Here is a 19,185-nt window from a genome sequence, read left to right as displayed (position 1 = left end):
TTAATCTGTCACTCAATGGAAAGCCTTTAAGCAGAAACATGCAGCCACCCAGAGGGTGCACGCAAGTGAAGTGAAATTACAGCAAAAGCTGCCTGGCACAGAGTGAAGCGCTGGAACAGGTTGTGTATAGGAATGAGGACTACAGATCGGTTGGATAAATAGGGGATTCTTTAAAGCAAAACACGCTGAGTGTGAATGTCAACCAAGGTGGTAATCTAAAACCATCAATCCCTTTGAAATCTAGGTAAGCTGCACCTATGTAGAATAGAGATTGATGTGGGGAGGAAGACTGCGCTTGCTCTCGGTTTTTTGATCTTTCCTGAATTTGCCCCGAGCTTGGTTTTGAACCGTGTAGCTGTGCTGCGCTCATTTTAACGACCCATGTGTTGCAAGGTACAGCGAGAAATCCAGTCTTGCAAACGGCTCAGAATTAATCATTTCAACGAATTGTTTGTTTCCTCCGTAGTCTCTTGGGAAAAGTGGATGGGTATGATGAGAAGTTACTCTGGGGTGGATGAGCTAAAATTAATCAAACACATCAATGGCTTGTTTTTGCTAAAAAAAACCCATCCTGCCTCCTTTCTAACCTCCTTTTCTCCAACTCTTTTCTGACAGTGGTGAATCTGAAGCAAAACTGCATCCAATTTAAACCTCTGTGCAATTACAGCAAGCCCGACATTGGTTCTGTAAACAGCTGAATTTTATTTACCAAAAAAGAACAAAACTCCAAAATCATTCATATCACAAATGATCTGTTCAATAATGAAAATAGACGAGCCTTTTCAAAAGAGACGATGGAGTGTACAAATTTTTTTAAACATTATGTGTAATGCCAGGAACTCAAGAGTCAATTAAACTTAAAATTTTTCTTTTTTTTCATTTAACAAGTCTATTCTGAATCACTGACATCAAAGTTTCCTGTGTTCCTCATTAATATTCATGTGTGAAGCAAAGAAAAAAAAACAGAGAAAATAAGACATGAAATGCAGATTAGCCTCTTCTGAGAAGATATGCAAATAGTGAGCCAGACACTTGAAGCTTTTTTTTTGCACACGAGCAGACGGTCCACATATACTCTATATGCTTTTATATTCAAATCTACCTACACATAATTTAAATAGAGTTCAAAATTCATACGGTCACAATCATCTAAGGGTATTATTATAATGATATAAGGCCAAAAATAAAAATAACCAGCCAGCTTCATGTGTGTCTGGACAGCAATGAATCAAATGAAGGTGTTGAAATATAAAAACAGACTGCTTTTAGTTTAAAGGTATTTTGGCAGTATTCTATGAGGTAATACAGAGCGCACAGGAGGCTAATGGAACATGGAAAATTCTCCCAAAACTTCAACATCGGAACCCTTTTCGATATTAAAATGCACACAGCCTGGGAATAACTCAATATCATAATGTGAATTTGCACATTGGTAGCTGTGAACAAATGACCTCTAAAAAGTCTCATTCCTAAATTTTCTCACATACAAAATATCACCGATTTAATGAGCATAGTCTTTGGCACCTTAAAATGGAAGGACCATGTTGTACTGAAGGAAAATATTTTACTGCTTAAACCACTGATTTAGCCCCCCAAAAAAATCCCTCAGTTCAAGTCAGTCTGCACCGTGTAACATGAAACCGAAATATGCAATTCAAACATCAAAATGGATTTCTTTCTGCTGGAATATTATTCTGTATGATTCAATATTAAAAGAAGGTTACATTTATGATATACAGTAGAAATAAAGAGTTTGTGCAGCTCAAAAAACACCATGTATCTCTGCATCTCCAAGGTCTGAAAAGCTCTACAGAAAGCTCCTTTATATTAGCAAACAAATACATTCCCTTTGAACCTTAAGAAATGCATCACAACTGGACAAAAGCCTGACTGAGCCTCAAAAGAGCCAAGCCAACAGTGTCATGGCATGAAAAGATAAGAGTACATCGGGAATATGACATAAACCTTATCTTAATAAAATACTTCTCTCACTAAAAAGAAATCTTGATTCATTTGAATATCATCTTTATGTAAAGGCTTTGATTCCACATATATTATATATCTATGCATACTATATATACACTCTTATATCAGACTTTGCTTTAAATCCAGCATTTCAAACACATGTATCATATCCAAAAGCTTAGTTTAAATAGGTTTTTTTTTTCCAAAAATGATTTTTACTTTAATGTCAGCCATGATGACCTAGCATCACTTTGTTCAAATGATGGATATCGCAACTCGGAACAAGAGCCACATGTAAACTTACAGAGAGATAATTAATTGAAAATGGGTTAATTCGTCCCGACGTGCTCGTCCACATTAATGGGGAGGAGATAAGAACAGTCTTAATGGCTGGTCAGACCTTCTTGGAGAAGTGTAGCCAGAGCGGGCTTATCTAAATCCTCTTGGCAGAGCTATCTGAATAGTCAGAGGAGAGTGCAGAGGGGAGCTTAAATTTGCCTGAAAAGCAGCTCTTATGAATAAAGCAGCGGCAGAAAGTTCTTCTGAACTTTACTGCTCTGTATTAACTAACTTATTCTCAGCCAAGTCACCAGCAGAAAATGTTTGCATTGTAGGTTTCTGCAAACCACAAATATCTCGAATTTATGTGTTTCATGTGCGTCATATAAACATTTCTAGTTTAAAGCTGGCTTTGTCATTGAGTGAAGTGGAAGGTGGATGTGTGACACCATGACAAAACGCCTGCCAAGCTGCAGACCACTGTTCAAGACCCCAAAAAACCCCAAAAATGAGTCATTGCTGTGTTTGTGCAGCAGCTTTTTAGCTACTAAACATGGGTATTTTTTCGAGACCCATGGCTGTTTTTCCACCAGGATAGTGCCATGAAAAGCAGTTGTGGTTTTCAATGACCAGTGGCTGTTTTTTCAACAGGGATGGAACAGTGAAAAGTGGTTCTTTTACACGGAGACATAACTGTTTTCCCTGCCAAGATGCTATGAAAAGCAATTCTGTTGTTTAGCGACCTGTGGCTATTTTTCCAATGAAAAATGATTGTTTTTCACTGAGTCATTGCTGTGTTCTAGCGGGATTGTGCCATGAAAAACAGATGTGTTTTCAAGTGACTTGTGACTGTTTTTTCCATTGGGGACAGTGCGATGAAAGTAGTAAATCTTTACTAAGACATCACTGTGTTTACTGCCAGGACAGTGGCATGAAAGTTTCTTTTTTTTACTGAGACTGCTGCTTTTTTAGCAGGGTTTGTTCCCCTAAATCTGAGTATTTTGAGCCAGAAAGTGCTCTATTTTTAACCATAACAAAGTGGTCTTTGTGCATAAACCTAGCCACGTGACAAATCACTGCGGAAACCTAAAGCTCAACATATCCACTACATCATAGCATACAAATGAAATGTATCATTTATCAGTGGTTTGCAGAAATGTACAATTTTTCTGGCAATGGGTAGCCCATTCAATATGTTGTATGAAATAATGCAGAAAAAGTATATATTAACCTTAAAAGCAATATTATAATATAAATGAGTGCACCATTATAAATGAAATATGATTTCAAAAAAAGCCAAAGCCACACACCCTGAAAACAGTGTTCCTCTGGAAGCAGCTGGCCTCTCTTGCTGGCTGAGAAGTGGTGGTGAAGCTGTGAGGAAAGGACCGTGTCCCTCCCATGTGTTCGATGTCACTGATGGGACTAGGTGACCTGAGTTTGGGTTATGATGCGCTCTCTGCCAGTGCGCCTTCGCTGTCGCTCTGCCTCAGCGACTGCCTGCTGGAGTCTCTGTCCACTTCATCCTCTTCATCAGATCTGCCAAGACTCAGGTGTCCGCGGCACACAGGAGGGCTGCAGGGGTCAACACACACGCAGACACACCATTATGTTTTTATCTCTACTCTGCTTACAGTTGAAACAAAACTGAAAGATGTACAGGAGAAAAATAAAGCTTGTCTTAAAAATATGGTATGGGAAACCGCAAAGCAATTTAGGCTGCGAAATTACACTCTTCCCCAGGCAGTAAACAACACATCCCCTGAGGTGTGCATAGCATATGTGCATATTGTTATCATGGAAGCTTTTTTAAATTTTAATTAGGATCAAAACGTCCTCAATGCATCACAAACAGTCTTGGTCCATGGTCGTAGATACAACACTGTTACCAGGATGAACACACAAACAATCACAAGAAATTCTTTCAACAGCATGAACAGAAAAGTCATGCATGAGCAACCTGACATGTTCATATTCGTAAATGTATGTGTGGTTCATACAGTAAATGTCAGTTGTCAGCATGGTATTCAAGAGCACAGCTAAGAAAAAATTCAATGTTGTGTACTTGATGTTAGGTCTACCTACTGTACTCATTAAAGGTCATTTAAAATAGCGGTCCTACATCCTTAAATTATGTTGTCATGACAACACATGGGATGACAATCAATGCATTACTCCAATACCAACTGTAGAGACATACATCCACACCACCATGAGCACTGCTCTTTACACTAATACACACGCAGAGGACTGCAAGCACAAAACAACCTCAGTATGTCCATTCACCGCACTAACGCCCACACAGAGCAATCAGAACAGTTTTTACGCTATTAGCAATTATCCTCTAACATCAAAAAATCTTAGAAATGTCCAAAAATCTGAGAAATGTCCTAAAATCCTAAAAAGTCCTAAAATCCAGGAAATATGCTCTGAGGTCCGAGAAATTTCCTTAAAATCCTACAACATCCAATACTCTTAGAAATGTCCTAAAATCTGAGAAAAGTCCAAAAATCCAGGAAATGTTGTAAAGACCTAATAATGTCCTAAAAAAATCCAAGAAATGTCCTAAAATTGCAGAAACACCCTAAAATCCTAGAAATGTCCTATAATCCTAGAAACATGTATGGGGCTGCTGCGTCTTGCCCCTGGCCATCTGTCAGTTTGCAAAAGTGGCCCCAAGGCAAGTTAATTATCCCTGCAGTATTAGATATTTGGAAAAGTACTCAATGTTCCAGCTCTGCAGTACAGACAGCATGACAGTGTTGCAAGATGTGTGAGTTAGTTAAAATGAGTGCTATGAATAAGAACTGAAATTACTCACAGGCGTGTTAATCTTCAGTGAGAGTGACACTTTGTTTAAAAGAGGTGTTTTAGTCATTTTTTGGGGGGTTGAGCTGTTGTTGTGAACTAGACAGCAGCGCTCTTGGCAAGCTAGTGGCGTGGAAGATCTGGTGGTGTTACAGAATAAATTTTAAACAGAAAAGAAACAGTGACTCCAAACTAGAACAATGCTTTTGAGTTGTAAACTGTCATTTCTATGAAAACTGTTATGTTGTTGACATGGCCCTGTACGTGTTAGCACTAGCTATCTTCAGTAACGAGTTCACTTAATAGTGGTTAAAGAGCCAGTGTTAACTACAGAGGCAAACATTACGGGGGGGGGGGCTCACTGTCTTGCGTTATTTAAACTCACACAGGAGCCAGAGATGCTCACACTGTCAGTAAAATTACTCTCTAAATAGATAGGCTTTTGAAGCTTGGAGCTAAACTTAGTGTTTTAATTATGATGCAAAGTGTTCACATCAAGTTATATCAACAGTCGTGTCACTTCCATTTAAACTCTTCGCAGTTTTAAGGCAAAAATTAGTGTAATTTAGTTTTTTGCCTTACTGCCAACATCTGCTTGTGCTTGAAGACCAGCCACAGCCAGACTACCCTCTCTCAATACTGTGCTCCTAACATCATCAAACACAACGTTGGAGACACACTGCAATCTGTCTTTGCAAGACGGAAACAAGGAAGAAATGCTGCTTTACAACAGCAGTATGTCTGATGACAAGCATTTCAGTGTACTGCTTCTGACGGATGCATAAACATCAAAGAAACAAAGAGAAAAGTAATCGTCAATGAATTGCAATGACGGATAACAGTATGTTTCTGCAGCGGTTTAATATGAAACTTGCACTAATATCAGTTTTCTTCTGCTGCCTTTAAAGGCCTTTTGCATGAGTTTAAATCTTTTAAATGTTAGCGAATTGGTTTGATTTCTGTAAAAGAAAAAAAAAACATAGGAAAAAAGGCAATCAGCAATTTGGAATAAAATGTGTAAAAGGTGACAAGAAAATGACCTGAAAATTAAAAAGAGACAGAATCATGAGAGAAATATGAAAAGAAATTATTATTATTTTAGCACTTTTTACATAATTTAAAGGTTTTTTTTTGTTCTCATTTCTGGTCATTTTCTTGTAACCTTTTGTTCATTTCTTGTTAAGTTAGTCATTTCCTTCTGTCTGTGTTTTTAAAAGAAATCAAGCCAATTTGCTCAGGTTTCAAAGGGTTAAAAAGACATTTTGAAATAATGTAAACTAGAGGTATAACTATATTATACTACTGTGAATGGGCAGGCTTTTTAAATGAGGACAAATGTTGGCAGGAGCACAGGAAGAAAAATCAGCAGCATGCACTAATTGGTGACTTTGACGATGTGACTTTTGAAAAATTTAGCTACTATAGGGTCAGTAAAATACATTCACACACAGCAAACAAAAAACGGCAGCATTCACTAATTGGCCAATGTGACTTTTGAAAAGTTTAGCTACTACAGGTACAATACATTCACACACAGCAATCAAAGTTAGTCCATTCAGTTAGAGATCCAAGATCAGTGCCAATGCCAGGCTCCTGGTTACGATCACACCAAGCATCACCTTCCACTGTCAGTCTCAGTCGCTGTCAGGCTTGTAGAGATACTTCATCACCAAGCTGTCCACCTTCTTCTGCTTCTTCTTGGTTTCCCTCTTTCCACGCCCTGTAGACTCCTTTTCGTCATCATCAGACGGTTGTTTCGGGGCCCTTTTAACACTGCTGGAGCTGCGGTAGGAGATGGTTGAGTCTGATGAAGAGGACTCTGAGGAGGATGAGTCTGAGGAGGAAGATTCTGATTCACTTTGCTTCTTTTTAGATCTCTTCTTGGACTTCTTGCCCTTCTTCCCTCTTGAGCTCTTTTTGCTGTGACGCTCATCCGAAGAGGAGTCGTCAGACAGAGAGACTTTGCTCTTTTTATCTTTGCGACTGCGGGAGCTGCTGGTGCTCAGGGTGCTGGATGGCCGATTGTAGTCCAGAGCGGAGCCAGATGAAGAGCGGAGCACGCTGGACGAGCTGCAGCCGAGCCCCTCGTCTTCTCCTCTCTTCCTGCTCTCCTCACTTCCTGGTCCCTTCTTCTCTTCCTCTTCCTCATCACTTGACTCATCAAGTTTGCTGCGTTTGAATTTAATAGGTTTGAAGCTTAGCACCTCATTGATGGCTGCCTCCAAGTCAGGGTCCAAGTAGTTGCGGTGGCTGACTGTTTTAATGTCGGATGAATCTGGCAGATTGCCGTCTGAGGAGCGCGGTTCAGCCGGGTTAGAAAAGCTGCGACTCAGGGAGCGGGGACTATAAGATGAAAGTCCTCCTTCACTGAAAGCCACGCTACGGCCATCATCATCATCGTCGTCATCATGCAGGCCGTATTCACTGAGGCCACAGCTACGGGCAACAGACAGGCGCGAGCTACTGCGTTTTTCGTCTTTCCAGGAGCTGCTGCGACGCAGTGACCTGGGGCTGGAGCGGCTCACGCTGCTGATTGTCGACTTATTGTCATCATCCATGTCCAACATGCCCCTTCTGGTTGACATCCTGCTTGGAGCCACAGAGGAAACCACGGAGTCCTTATCAATTTCAGGGCTGCTGCGGGAGCTCCAGCGGGAATCGAGGCCCTTCCTGGCTCTGCTGGTGGCTTCAGAGTAGGCCAGAGAGATGACGGAGCCTTTGTCATCCAAGTCTTCCTGTGACTGGCTCTTCTTCCAATCCTCCTGGAGCGCTCCAGACTTTGACTTGGCTTTGCGAATAGAGGCTTGGTCTGGTGTGTCGGGCTGTTCTTTGAGAGTGCTGAATAAGGAGCTCTCATCGCCTGTCCCTCCTATGGAGTCTTTCAGGTTGGAGCGCTTCCTGTAGCTTAGGGAACTCATGACAGACACCGATCGGTTCTGCTCTACCTCTTTCCCATCTTTACTTCCATCATTCATCTTCTCCTTACCCTCTTTAACCTCCTTGGGATCTGCATTTGCTGCATATCTAAAGGGTTATGCAATAAAAATGACACCAGAGACAACCAACAGAAGACAGAAAGAGAAAATCAGTTCACTCCTTATACTTAAAGAAGTATTTCACCGACATAAATAAGGCCCTTGCAGAAAACCAGGCCACCTATGCAGCAGACAGATGCAAATACTTTAGAAAATGGTGCTACATAACCAGAGGAAATGGAGAAAAAGGTTAATTTTACTCAAGAGGTAGAAAACCTACAACTACGGGAATACTAGGCACCTTTTCAGACCAATGAACGCTCTCGCTGGTGGGTGACCTAAGAAAATGTATGAAACAATCTCATACTACAGTTAAACAGTAACCTAAATTATGTTTCTGAAACCATATGGGGCAAGAAATATGCGACTTAGTAATAGAATCTTGGTTTATATTTGATCAGTGCTGCTTACTTTTATTATTTAATCTTTGTTTTTTCAGCTTCCACTTTCACTGTGCAGGAAACAGTATGGCACCAACTTCCTCCTCAATTATATTAGCAGACAGCGTTTCTAAACATCGTCATAGATAAAGTTTCAAAACATTTCCTTGGCTTTTCAAAGACCTATTTTTTTTTCTTTTCTAAAATACCAAGAGTTGAGTCAAACTCTATTCAAACATTATTTCAATTAGCTAGCATATACGAGGGGAGAGACAGAACACGGTAAAAAAAAAAAAAGAAAAGAAATGTACGTTATGGTAAACGAAATTCTGTCACACATAAGTGCACATTAGAGCTACGTCAAACTACATTTTTTTCTCAATTCATGACTTTTCCAGGTCTGGAAAATGTGATTGTGAAATTTGTGACCGGTGACAGGTGACCCTGGCAATAAGCAGCACAGTGACATAATCTTAATGTGCATTCAATCAGCACTGCCTAGTTTTACCATTTGATCAGATTTCGGTTCGATTTTGAGAGACAAAATGAGGATTGATCTAGCTAGTACTTTTGTGTCCTTGTGGCAGGAAATACGAAAATGCAGTAGTACAGCCTGTAGTTTGAGCAACTGCCAAATGACGTAAATCATGTCATTTGGTGGTGTTTGCAGAGGCAAAGGGGGGATATCTAGGCACTGGTTAGATGGAAAGAAATTTACCACAGTTCATCTAAACATGCTGCCCACAATGTTATGTTATAATTTGTTGCCATCCTTGGTTGTATGCAACCTGCTTTTTGTGTTAGCTGAGCCTTTTGGTACCTTGACAGAATATTACATTTGTCATTTTCATTTTGTCCTTGGGACCAGTCAAGAGTCTATGGCTGTTATGTACAGTATACACTGTAGAAAGTGAGGCAATCAAGCATCGAGGAGATCTATCTAACTGTGGCAGAGGCGTCATTAGGCAGGCGTGCCAACTGGCCACGGGCCACTTCAATAAATTTGACAGCAGCCGCTTCCCCGTTCCGCCTCCTGTCATTAGACAGATTACCAGGAGAGAGAGATGACACCTAATCACATGAAATACCCATCCTTCTGTTGCAAACTGCCCCAGGTAATCCTGAGACCCTTTTTAAGGCTGGGAATGTGGGTAGTTTTATCACCCTGAAACCGCAGGGATGTAAATGGTTATCTGTCATGATGCACGAGGATGTGGGCACTAACCTGGTGCTCTTCAGGCTCCCCTCATCTGACAGGGTCTTGGTGGAGCCTTTGTTCTTCGAGAGCCAAGACTTAACGCCATCCACGCGGTCCTCCACCTCGGAATCTGTTTCTGTCTCATCCCCGCTGTGAAGAAGAAAGAATTTGTGAGCAGCATCCAAGACTCCAACACAAAACGGCAAAAATATTCATTTTAACAAGTCATTTTTACATATGCAGGTGCAAAAATCTTGCAAATAAGTGAGATAATTCCCCTGGTTTAGAAATATGCAGGGTTCCCACACATTTTTAACCAATGAATTTCAAGATTTTTCAAGACTTACTTATACATGATATTTTACCAGTTTTCCAGGCCTTCATTCAAGTACATAAAAACAATACAGCCATACGTTATTACACCTTCCAAGGCATTGGTGGATAAGCAAACTGCTAGTGTTTGCTAATTTTACCTGCTTGTTAGACACTGCTGCAGCCAACTTGCTGCATGTGCATTAAGACCAGACCGGCACATATGGGTACTTCACAAACCGTCAAAGCCACACCCCTTTTTGAGGTTAGAAATATGTTTTAGATGTAACTGCAATTTGATGTGTGTTTGCATTATATATATATTTTATTTATTTAAATATTTGTTGAATAGACATATTTGGTTTGTAGCTTTGAGCTCTGAGCCTGAGTGTTCTCAGTGTGAAAACCTTGGTTGAAATGCTACACAGCAGCTTTTTAGCATTTTCCCCATATTTATCCTACTGTGACAGCGTGTTGTCTTCCCCCAAAAGAGGTTGTGGCTTTGGGGATGATGCAATGCCACTCTGGTCTACATTTATCATGTCATACTAGTGACATTTCAACAGTCCTTGGGATTTTTATTAACATATTTTTTATGCAATAGACAAAAAATGTAATTACAAAACTTCGCCAAAATATTCTGTTTATTCCAAACCTTCCAGGCTTGAAAAATAGTTATACTATACTTTTCCAAGAATTTCATGACTGTGGGAACCTTGAATACAACAAACTGCTATAATCTGGTTTGTGCAACATCTCAGAATCACTTTTAGAGGATTTTCTGACGAGAAATGAATGGCTTGTTACATGAATATTCTTTGCAGTGAACCATTACAAGAATCACACAGGCAAAAATAATGGTTAGTTTTCACATATGACAAGCTTTTAGTTAGTAAAGTTAAAGCTGTAATTCTTCTCTTATTATAATAAAGGTTAGTATGATGCAAGACAAACCAGACCTGCCAGGGGCGAGCATGATTATTTGAAAAACAACTTAATCAAGATGTTTTCGACAGAAGTTTGAGCAGACGTAGATGAGCGATCTAGGCAGAGATGAAGCTGTTGGAGGCATAATTAACTTGTTTGGCTGGTTCTGGGCTGCTAGCATCTGTGTGGCATGTCACCTGCTCCCGGTGATTGTTATTGGAGTGGAGCCATGAGACAGCCTCGTGGCCCCTGCGCTTGACATAACAATCAATATACAGAGACCTGTGGATACCGATGAAAAAGCTCAGTAGATTCCTGCCTCGATAAGGTCAATCCTGATTCATTTCAAGTCCATGGTGACTTTTTGAAAATTATGCATCCTGTTGTTTTAGAAGGTTAATGTGACAGGAAATGGTGAGGAATAGGAAAACAGAGCAGTGCGTTACCTCAAAGCCAATACTGCCATCATGGCTGAAATACGTTTAGGAGATGAAGAATTCTTAATTTATGTGAAGACACACTGCCTCCCGATTAGAATACATCTTGAATTCGAGTTTTAAAAAACATAATTTCTGGATTATTTTGACTATAAGACATAATCAGATAAAACATAGTATACTTTTTAACACAGACTACTTTGGGTCAAAGTTACCAAGGACATTTGTTTTGAAACCATTTAAAATTTTTATACAGTCACATACAGTAACACCTGTTGTGTTCACGGTCAAAAGTGACCGGTAAGATTTTGTTTGTTTACAAAGGAAGTTATCCCAAAACTACACTTGACAATTTCACAATATTCCAAATACAAATTATTTTGTGTGTGGAAATCCTCTTTGCAGACAAAGTCATTGAATCTTAGCTCAGTCTGATAAAATTAACTACATTTTTTAGAGATAAAACTTTTAAATCGGTCAAATTTGACCGGAACACAACAGGAGGGTTAAAACAAGAAAAATCTTATTTCACTGTAGAGGTGCATGTAGCATATTGATTTCATGAGTCTCTCTATTTATCATGACACTACTGCTGTGGGACGGCAGCTCTGTGTCTGGGACAGACTCTCACAAACACACACACACACACACACACATACACACACACACACACACATACACAACTAGAATGCTAGCATGGCTAATGTTACTCAACAGCCACAGGTTTAACAATAGAGTCCAACTGTTTCAGATGTTAAGCCCCGAAAGTGAGGCATCATCACAACTACTTTTGTAATTTTCACTTGAACCTGCAATTTCATGAAAAAAAAAATGCCCATAAACATCGCAAATTGCACTTTTTAAATTTTTAAAACATTGTTTTTTTGGGGGTTTTTTTTGTAGAACTACAATGAAATTGAGCCTAATCCTGGAGGGACGGATTATAAACTACATAAAACATACTCTGTAAACATATTCTGCCAATATATCCCCATAAATACATACTAGAACTATAAAGCTACACAGACATGCCTATGTTCAGAAGGCCCAAATTAGATTTGCAAGCTTGTTTTTAAACTTGATTTTAAATCATTTTGAATAATCTGTTTATCTTTTCCCCTCTTGTCTGCCCTTTTGCTATTTTCAATGTTGTTTTTTAAAACTGTAAATCATTTAGTTATTAATATGATCTTTTTAATCTTTTGTGTTTACTCTTTCATTTTAAATCTTTAATATGTTATTTATTTTATTGCTCTGTAAAGCACTTTGCATTACCCTTTTGTATGAAATGTGCAATACAAATAAAGCTTTGCCTTGATTTAACTGGTCTTGGTGAGGTGGTGAGATTTGTCACAGGAAATTACATTTTCCATCACATAGTTTTTGGTTTCAGAGCAAGATAGTGTGCTGTATATTAAACACACTGTAGCAGAGCAAACAGTGGCAATGATGACTGGGTTTTTGTAGCGAAGCTGCAATTTTCACTACCAGATCGTCATTCTTGGACTAGCTTATCTATCTGAGCCTCGGAACATGTTGCGAAATGGTTTGGGAAAAATGCTTATAAGGAGCAGGCACAAAATTCAAAGAGGTGTGAGATGACAGCCAGACTGCTGAGCTCTATCATTTGTCCACATACCACACATCCATCCATGTAGGTCTCCCGGTGAACAGTACTATTTTCTTTGTCACCAAGCTTTGTGTCACACATTCAGTCATGTTTCCTCAGAGAACAAAGTGTCCTCTCCGCTCGCTCCTATTTTTCTGGTGGTCTGCCTTAAAGCTTTTTTTTAACACAAGAGAGGTGGTGCTAGTGGTGTGTGAGTGCTGTGAGCAAAGAATGAAAAAAGACTTCAGATTCTTGGACTGAATGGTATTAAGGCTTTCAAGATTTCTAAGAGCATTAACACATTTAACTTTCTCATCATCGACCTTACGGCCAGGCTTTCCGGGGGGAAGGTAATGATGATCCCAGAGAGACTAAATGGCCTGATTATACTATTTTATACAGGAAAACCTGCTCGTTTCAGATTCTGCGAGGTGCTTCATTAGGCAGAAAGCTAAAATTGTGAGTCCAAGTTCAGCTTTTATATCATCCCTTTATTTTCCGCTGCCTCTCTTCTCCGCTGCATGCTAAATACAAGTGATAAACGCCCACCGAAACTAGATAATAGGTTCATTAATACTAGAAAGCTGATTACACATGCTGCCCATTTGTCATCTCTGTGATACTGTGACTTTTTAACATGATATATCACACAACAAAATAGTGAAACCAGCCCACAGCAAAAATAATCTCCCTGTTCCCTTCCTCTCTCTAGCACACACACAAAATAAAAAGGTGGCTTGCAATTGAGTGCTGTGCAAATGGTGTCACAAACGATTTGTCCTTGGCCCCACACTACCAGTTAACCAGTCCTGAGGCTCGTAGATACAAACAAGCCCCGAGAATGTAGAAGTGAACATTAATAGCTTCTGACAATTGGCCTGCACTGGTTGTAAATCTTTGTCACAAATGCTTAGAATCAGCATCAAATCTCATATGGCTTGGTTCTATCAGTTTAGCACTTATGCTACTAGCACCCTATTTTAAGAGTGTCTATTTAACATTAGCTAATTATATATTGACAGAGAAAGCGCTTGACGCATCAATTTTCTGTCAATAAAACTGTAAACTGCACGCTCTGTGAGGTAAAAAAAAAAAAAAAAAAGCAGCTATTCTGTTCTCTATCCTGATGGAAGCATTTACACAATTTGCACTGCACAGTCCTACATTAGGGGAGAATGGGGTTGGTTGTCACGCATTGCAATTTAAATCAAACCCCTAAAAAACTGCATCCTCAGCCCGTTCTCACTCCAAACTCATCAAATACCGCCGCTTTGTAAGTGGACCTCAGTGTCAGACACCAACGACAGAGGCCCCCTTTGTGATGGTGTGATTCAAACCAGCTGGTAGTAGTTTGTGAAACTGCCTGCAACTACTGTATTTGTAAGTGTGAGAAAGTTAATGTTAGGCGGGTGGCAAGGAGGTTGAGGGGTCAAACAAGCTCAGGACTTTCACCCGTGAACCCACCGTCAAAGTCAATGAAGTTAAATTAATAACAACATGGTGTGCTAGTGTGAGTAGCATGCTACACTAATCACCTACTGTATGTCATATGACTTATGTCAAGTGACGTGACTAAACGTTATTAACAATCGTCAAACCAGCCAATTTTTTAATTTTTTTTTTACTTAACCACATATTTTTGTTGCCTTAACCTAATTTGAGGAAATAAATCCAAAATGAGAAGTTTTAGCAACATTGTAAGTTTATTTTGAAAACAACTGCATGTATGTTCAGGGTTCCTGCAGCTTAAGGCAGACTTAAGACTTAATTTTAAGTTTAAGACCAAATTACTAATAACCAAAACTGAAGGACTATTTTATTTTGCCAATAAGTTGATTGTTTCATAAAACATGATTTCCTTTTGTCCAATGAAAAAGTTTCATTATCGATGTCAAATGTTGAAAAAATACAAAATAAATAAATAGAGTGGAACACAAAGCAATGAACATATGATATTCTTATAAAAGTATCTATTTGGTTCACCAACAGAAGTGAAAATGTCTGGAATTTGAAATCTGAAAACTGCTTGGATTCCCATTATGATGAGTTTAAGGAAAGGAATTTATTAAATTATGTTACAAAAAATAGATGTTACAAATTATTTTTAGATTTTATAACACTATATGGACTGTCAAATATTTCCTGTGTACTTGTGACATCCACCCCTTTTGTGGAATTGGTTGTCACAAACAATGGGGTTAATTGTCCCTATGATATTTTAATGAGGAGAAATAAAATGGAGACAACCTTAAAAAAATGTTTTAAAACTTTAAATGTCATTGAAATTTTATCATCAAAATGCAACTTAACACACTCGTGCATCAGGAGAAGCAGAAAAAATCATTCCTATATGTGCAGTTTTCATCCTTATATGACATTGTAAACTAAAAAACAAAGCAATACATGTGACAACCAACCACGAAGCCAATGTGACAGTGTGCGTGTGACGTTCCGTCAAGTTTATGTTGGTGTGTTTGTGTCCACTTCCTGTTTTATTTTGAAATTGATTCTCCTTGAGTTTAGTGTTGCTTTTACTTCCTGCGTTTTCTTGCCCTTGTTTATTACCTCATGTGTTTCACCTGTGTCACTCACATGTGTGTTGTTAGTAATCAGCCCTTGTGCTTTTAAAGCCCAGTGTTCCCTTCATCCAGTTGCCAGACTGTCATTGTGGCCACTGTGTGTTCATGCTCTCCAGCCTTTCCCCCAAACGTTTTATTTTCAGATTTTTCAAATTACTTCGATTTATCGGCTTTGCTTCTTGTGTGATTTCACATATTTTTCTGACCTTGCTGACTGCCTTCACATGTATAACCCCTGATCTCCTACATAAAAATGTGGATCTGACAAACTACTTTTTGGTATTTGGTGCTTTTCTCTGCAACAGACTTTGCACTTAATTGTTGCACAGAGCCTTGCAAAACAAACTGAAACTATAGCTCTCCCTTCCTACTTTTTTAATGGTAATAGCTGTTTTTATTTTATTTTGTAAAAGCCTAGAAGAGAAACACTAAAGTGTTTCATACATTTTGACAATTTTTCAATGAAAGTGTGAAGGATTTATAAGCATCTACTGGCATTAAGAAATTAGCAGTGTCGTGCTGATCAGCACGTCATTTCACGCTGAATTTCTATTGGTTGGTTAAGTCATAACAGCAATCACACAGTAAGATAGTCATAAATTTCTGACATTATCAGAATTTTATCCCAGGTTGCCTTTGATTGCATAATGTGAAAATAGCCATACTTGAACATCTCTTACCCTCTTACTATGCCACATAGGATCACTATTTTTTAGAGCCATGACCAAAGATATCGCTATGTTTCTTTCATGATGGTCATCTTTCATCTGGGACAGCCCAAAATCACACAGTGTATACCCGGCTCAAGTGGGGAAATCTAATAAATGTAACAAGCCCTTTCTCCCCTATGTGCAAATCCCATACTTTAATATAACCTGCTAAAATCTATAAGGGGAAGCCCAGCTTGAGATACACTAATTCCACTTATATTATCTCCCCCATACAATAATAATAATCCAAGCTATTGTAACCTCTGTTTTGAAGCATTGAGCACAAAAATATTGAATAGTAATGTAAATCATCTGGAAAATCCACTTCATAATTAGAAGAAAAATCATCTCCTCCATTACTGTTCATCCATGCTGCTAATGCAATGATGTCGAAGGAGGGGAAAAAAATGCAATTAAATAAACAAGGAAGCACATTTCTCTTGTCCTCACAAAAAGAAGAGCAGAGCAGCGATACACACGGTTTGTCTGATTAAAAAGGGGCATCATGCTCTTTATAAGCATATAAAGAGCATGATGCTATGTCTCTCTGAAGAAGCAATCAGAGGTTAAAGCTAGAAATTATGGACGGGTAATATCTGCTACAAAACTGAAGACTACATTCCTTTACTATGCTCTGTTGAAGGTTTAAATTATTTAACATGCCACACAGATTCCTTTCACTGTATAAAAGCTGCGAGAAAATGGGATTCAGTCAGTCAAAAGAACATAATTAACATTCACAATCAATGGCTACACATTTTACAAGCAAGACAAGGTGAACATTTGTGTTTTTAGTTAAATGTTTCACAACACTATGAAATGAGATTGAATTAGTGGAGTATTTGCATGCGTGTAAATCAACAGCTGAGCTCTGGGTAAAAAAAAAGAAAAAAATATGGTGCCATCACTGTCTTGCAACACTTGCTGACTGTGCAGCTGTGGACTGACAGAGTGCTGCAATCATTTCACAGTCACTAGCATCGCTCACACAGTTACGCACCAGGTCCTCCAGAGCACATGTTACTCCCACCATGCTAAGTTTGCATAAAGGACACATCATCTCTTTATGCCATACTTTTAAAATTTAAATTTTTAAAGTGGTAGCTCAGTTTGTGGGGGATCTCACATTTTTTAGACTAGTGGCTGGAGAGCTGGCAATTCCTTAGTTTGTTTTAAGGTTGCACTATAGCAATTTCAACAGAGAAATCTCAGTCCTCATTTGTCTTATTTCTTGTCATATGTAAACCAAAAGGAAAGAACTTAGCAAATAATTACATTATAATAATACCACTAATTGAAGAAGGAATCACTAGATATGAAACGATACAATATGATGCAACACGATACGAAACAATACTGTCACGATACTTTGAAGCGATTTGAAATGTTTAGTGATATGATGAGTTTTGGGCTAACATATATTATTATATATTGCACATAATATTTTTTAAACATTTAAATAATTTAGCCACAGGAAGTTCTAAAGATAAAATTGTATCACTTAAGCTATTCTTACTGCTAAATATATCTAGTGGACTGAATAACCAAATGTTTTTTTTTCTTCCAGCAGGCCACCCAAACACTAACTCTTATTTGCATTATTAATAATTTATATCATAATAAAATTTGAAACTTGGCACCTGTGTATCAATGCAATATTGCCACACAAAATATTGTGATATTATGCTGTATCTATTTTTTCCCTCACCCCTAACGCCTACCAAACACTCTTTATTTCCCATCCAGCTCCTGGTGGAAAATATTAAACCAAACTCCCTTTAAGAAATATGAAATATTAAGAATTCCTTGTCAGCACAAATACAAAACTCTAAAAACATAAGATAAAAGGTTTCATGTGTCAGCAGTTCTCTGTCTGAATTCCCTCTCTGTTTACTGTCGACCTGGTTTGCTGTATCCCATTTGGTGCTGGAGAGAGCACACCTATTGGTTGTTGACAGTGTTTACATCTTTGAACTTCAGTATTTGCATGAGCCAAGAATAAAAACTTACAATAATATTAAAAATGCTTGATTTTGTTGAAATGTCAAGACAAGAAAAAGACGTAGGGCAACTCGGACTGAGTTTTAGCACCATTTTACACCAAAGGATCAATATCAAGGAGGGACGCAGAATGATGAATGATGTACATCTCTAATGATTTTACTCCAACTTCTGAAATTTGTCTGCAACATTAAAATTGCTTGATAATCTCTTTGAAGTAAGGCTGGTGAAAACAATCAGTACAACAATTCTTATTTAAGTGATGTCATCCAAACTCTAAAACAACTCATACTGGAAATCTGCTTAAATATTAGTATTTTTGATTTCACATGAACGACATGTTAATCTGCAGCAAGTTTTGTCATACAAACTCGATGAGTTACAGACGTGTTGCATGTGCTCTGAAAAAAAACAGCAAAGGAGCAGAAGACAGATGAAAATCAGTCGTGCTGAGTGCAAAACAGCTTTAGCCCGAGATCCATATGAATGTATGATGAAGGTGTATGATGAAAATATTCATTGGAGACAATGATGCAGTATTACCGCAGGTCTGCAACACTTAGCAGTTTTTCATTTGGGTCATATTTTCTACAGCAGTGAGACTGGCTTAAAGGAAAAAGCAGGCGTCATTTAGAGAGGTCGTCTGTTTATGATTCTAGTCTGTTTGTCATCAGATATTTCAAATAAGTTCTTTCTGCTCTGAAGGTGGAAAAACAAGCCCTGAAATCTCAGACGAGGCCGACTGTGTGCAGACACCTCCGGACACTTTCGCACAAAACAAAATGAAACAAAATGAAACGCCGGGGCCATCCTTTAAGCGCAGCTTTTATCAGAGATGTATGCTACACAGACGCAGCTTTCCATTCTGTTTAAAATTACTTCTCCTCACAGTGTTATTGTTAACAACACAAATGCAGAGGATAAGGAATACTGCATTATTCTCTC

The 19,185-nt window shown here is 38.6% G+C and overlaps 1 protein-coding gene across 12 annotated transcripts in view; it reads right to left on the bottom strand.

The window, feature by feature from the left end:
- Positions 1-682: 682 nt before the first annotated feature.
- Positions 683-19,185, bottom strand: part of LOC121952334 (unconventional myosin-XVIIIa-like) — a 100,690-nt gene continuing 82,187 nt past the window's right edge. For 10 of the 12 annotated variants that reach the window (XM_088088090.1, XM_088088091.1, XM_088088092.1 and 7 more), the window contains 3 exons: positions 9,693-9,815; positions 6,672-8,076; positions 3,682-3,819 (listed from right to left, as the gene is read on the bottom strand). In XM_088088090.1, the coding sequence (XP_087944216.1) occupies positions 6,687-8,076; positions 9,693-9,815 (1,513 nt within the window). In that variant the 3' untranslated portion in view covers positions 3,682-3,819; positions 6,672-6,686. Of the gene's footprint in view, positions 3,820-6,671; positions 8,077-9,692; positions 9,816-19,185 lie in introns of all 12 variants that reach the window. The other 2 variants (XM_088088099.1, XM_088088100.1) reach the window with 1 other exon arrangement.

Source organism: Plectropomus leopardus, chromosome 15, assembly GCF_026936395.1.
Source record: "Plectropomus leopardus strain MGB_pleo_1.0 chromosome 15, ASM2693639v1, whole genome shotgun sequence".
In the NCBI taxonomy this organism is placed as follows: Eukaryota; Metazoa; Chordata; class Actinopteri; order Perciformes; family Serranidae; genus Plectropomus; species Plectropomus leopardus.
The sequence above is the reverse complement of the archived record's forward strand: the minus strand, read 5'-3'. Positions and strand labels throughout refer to the sequence as shown.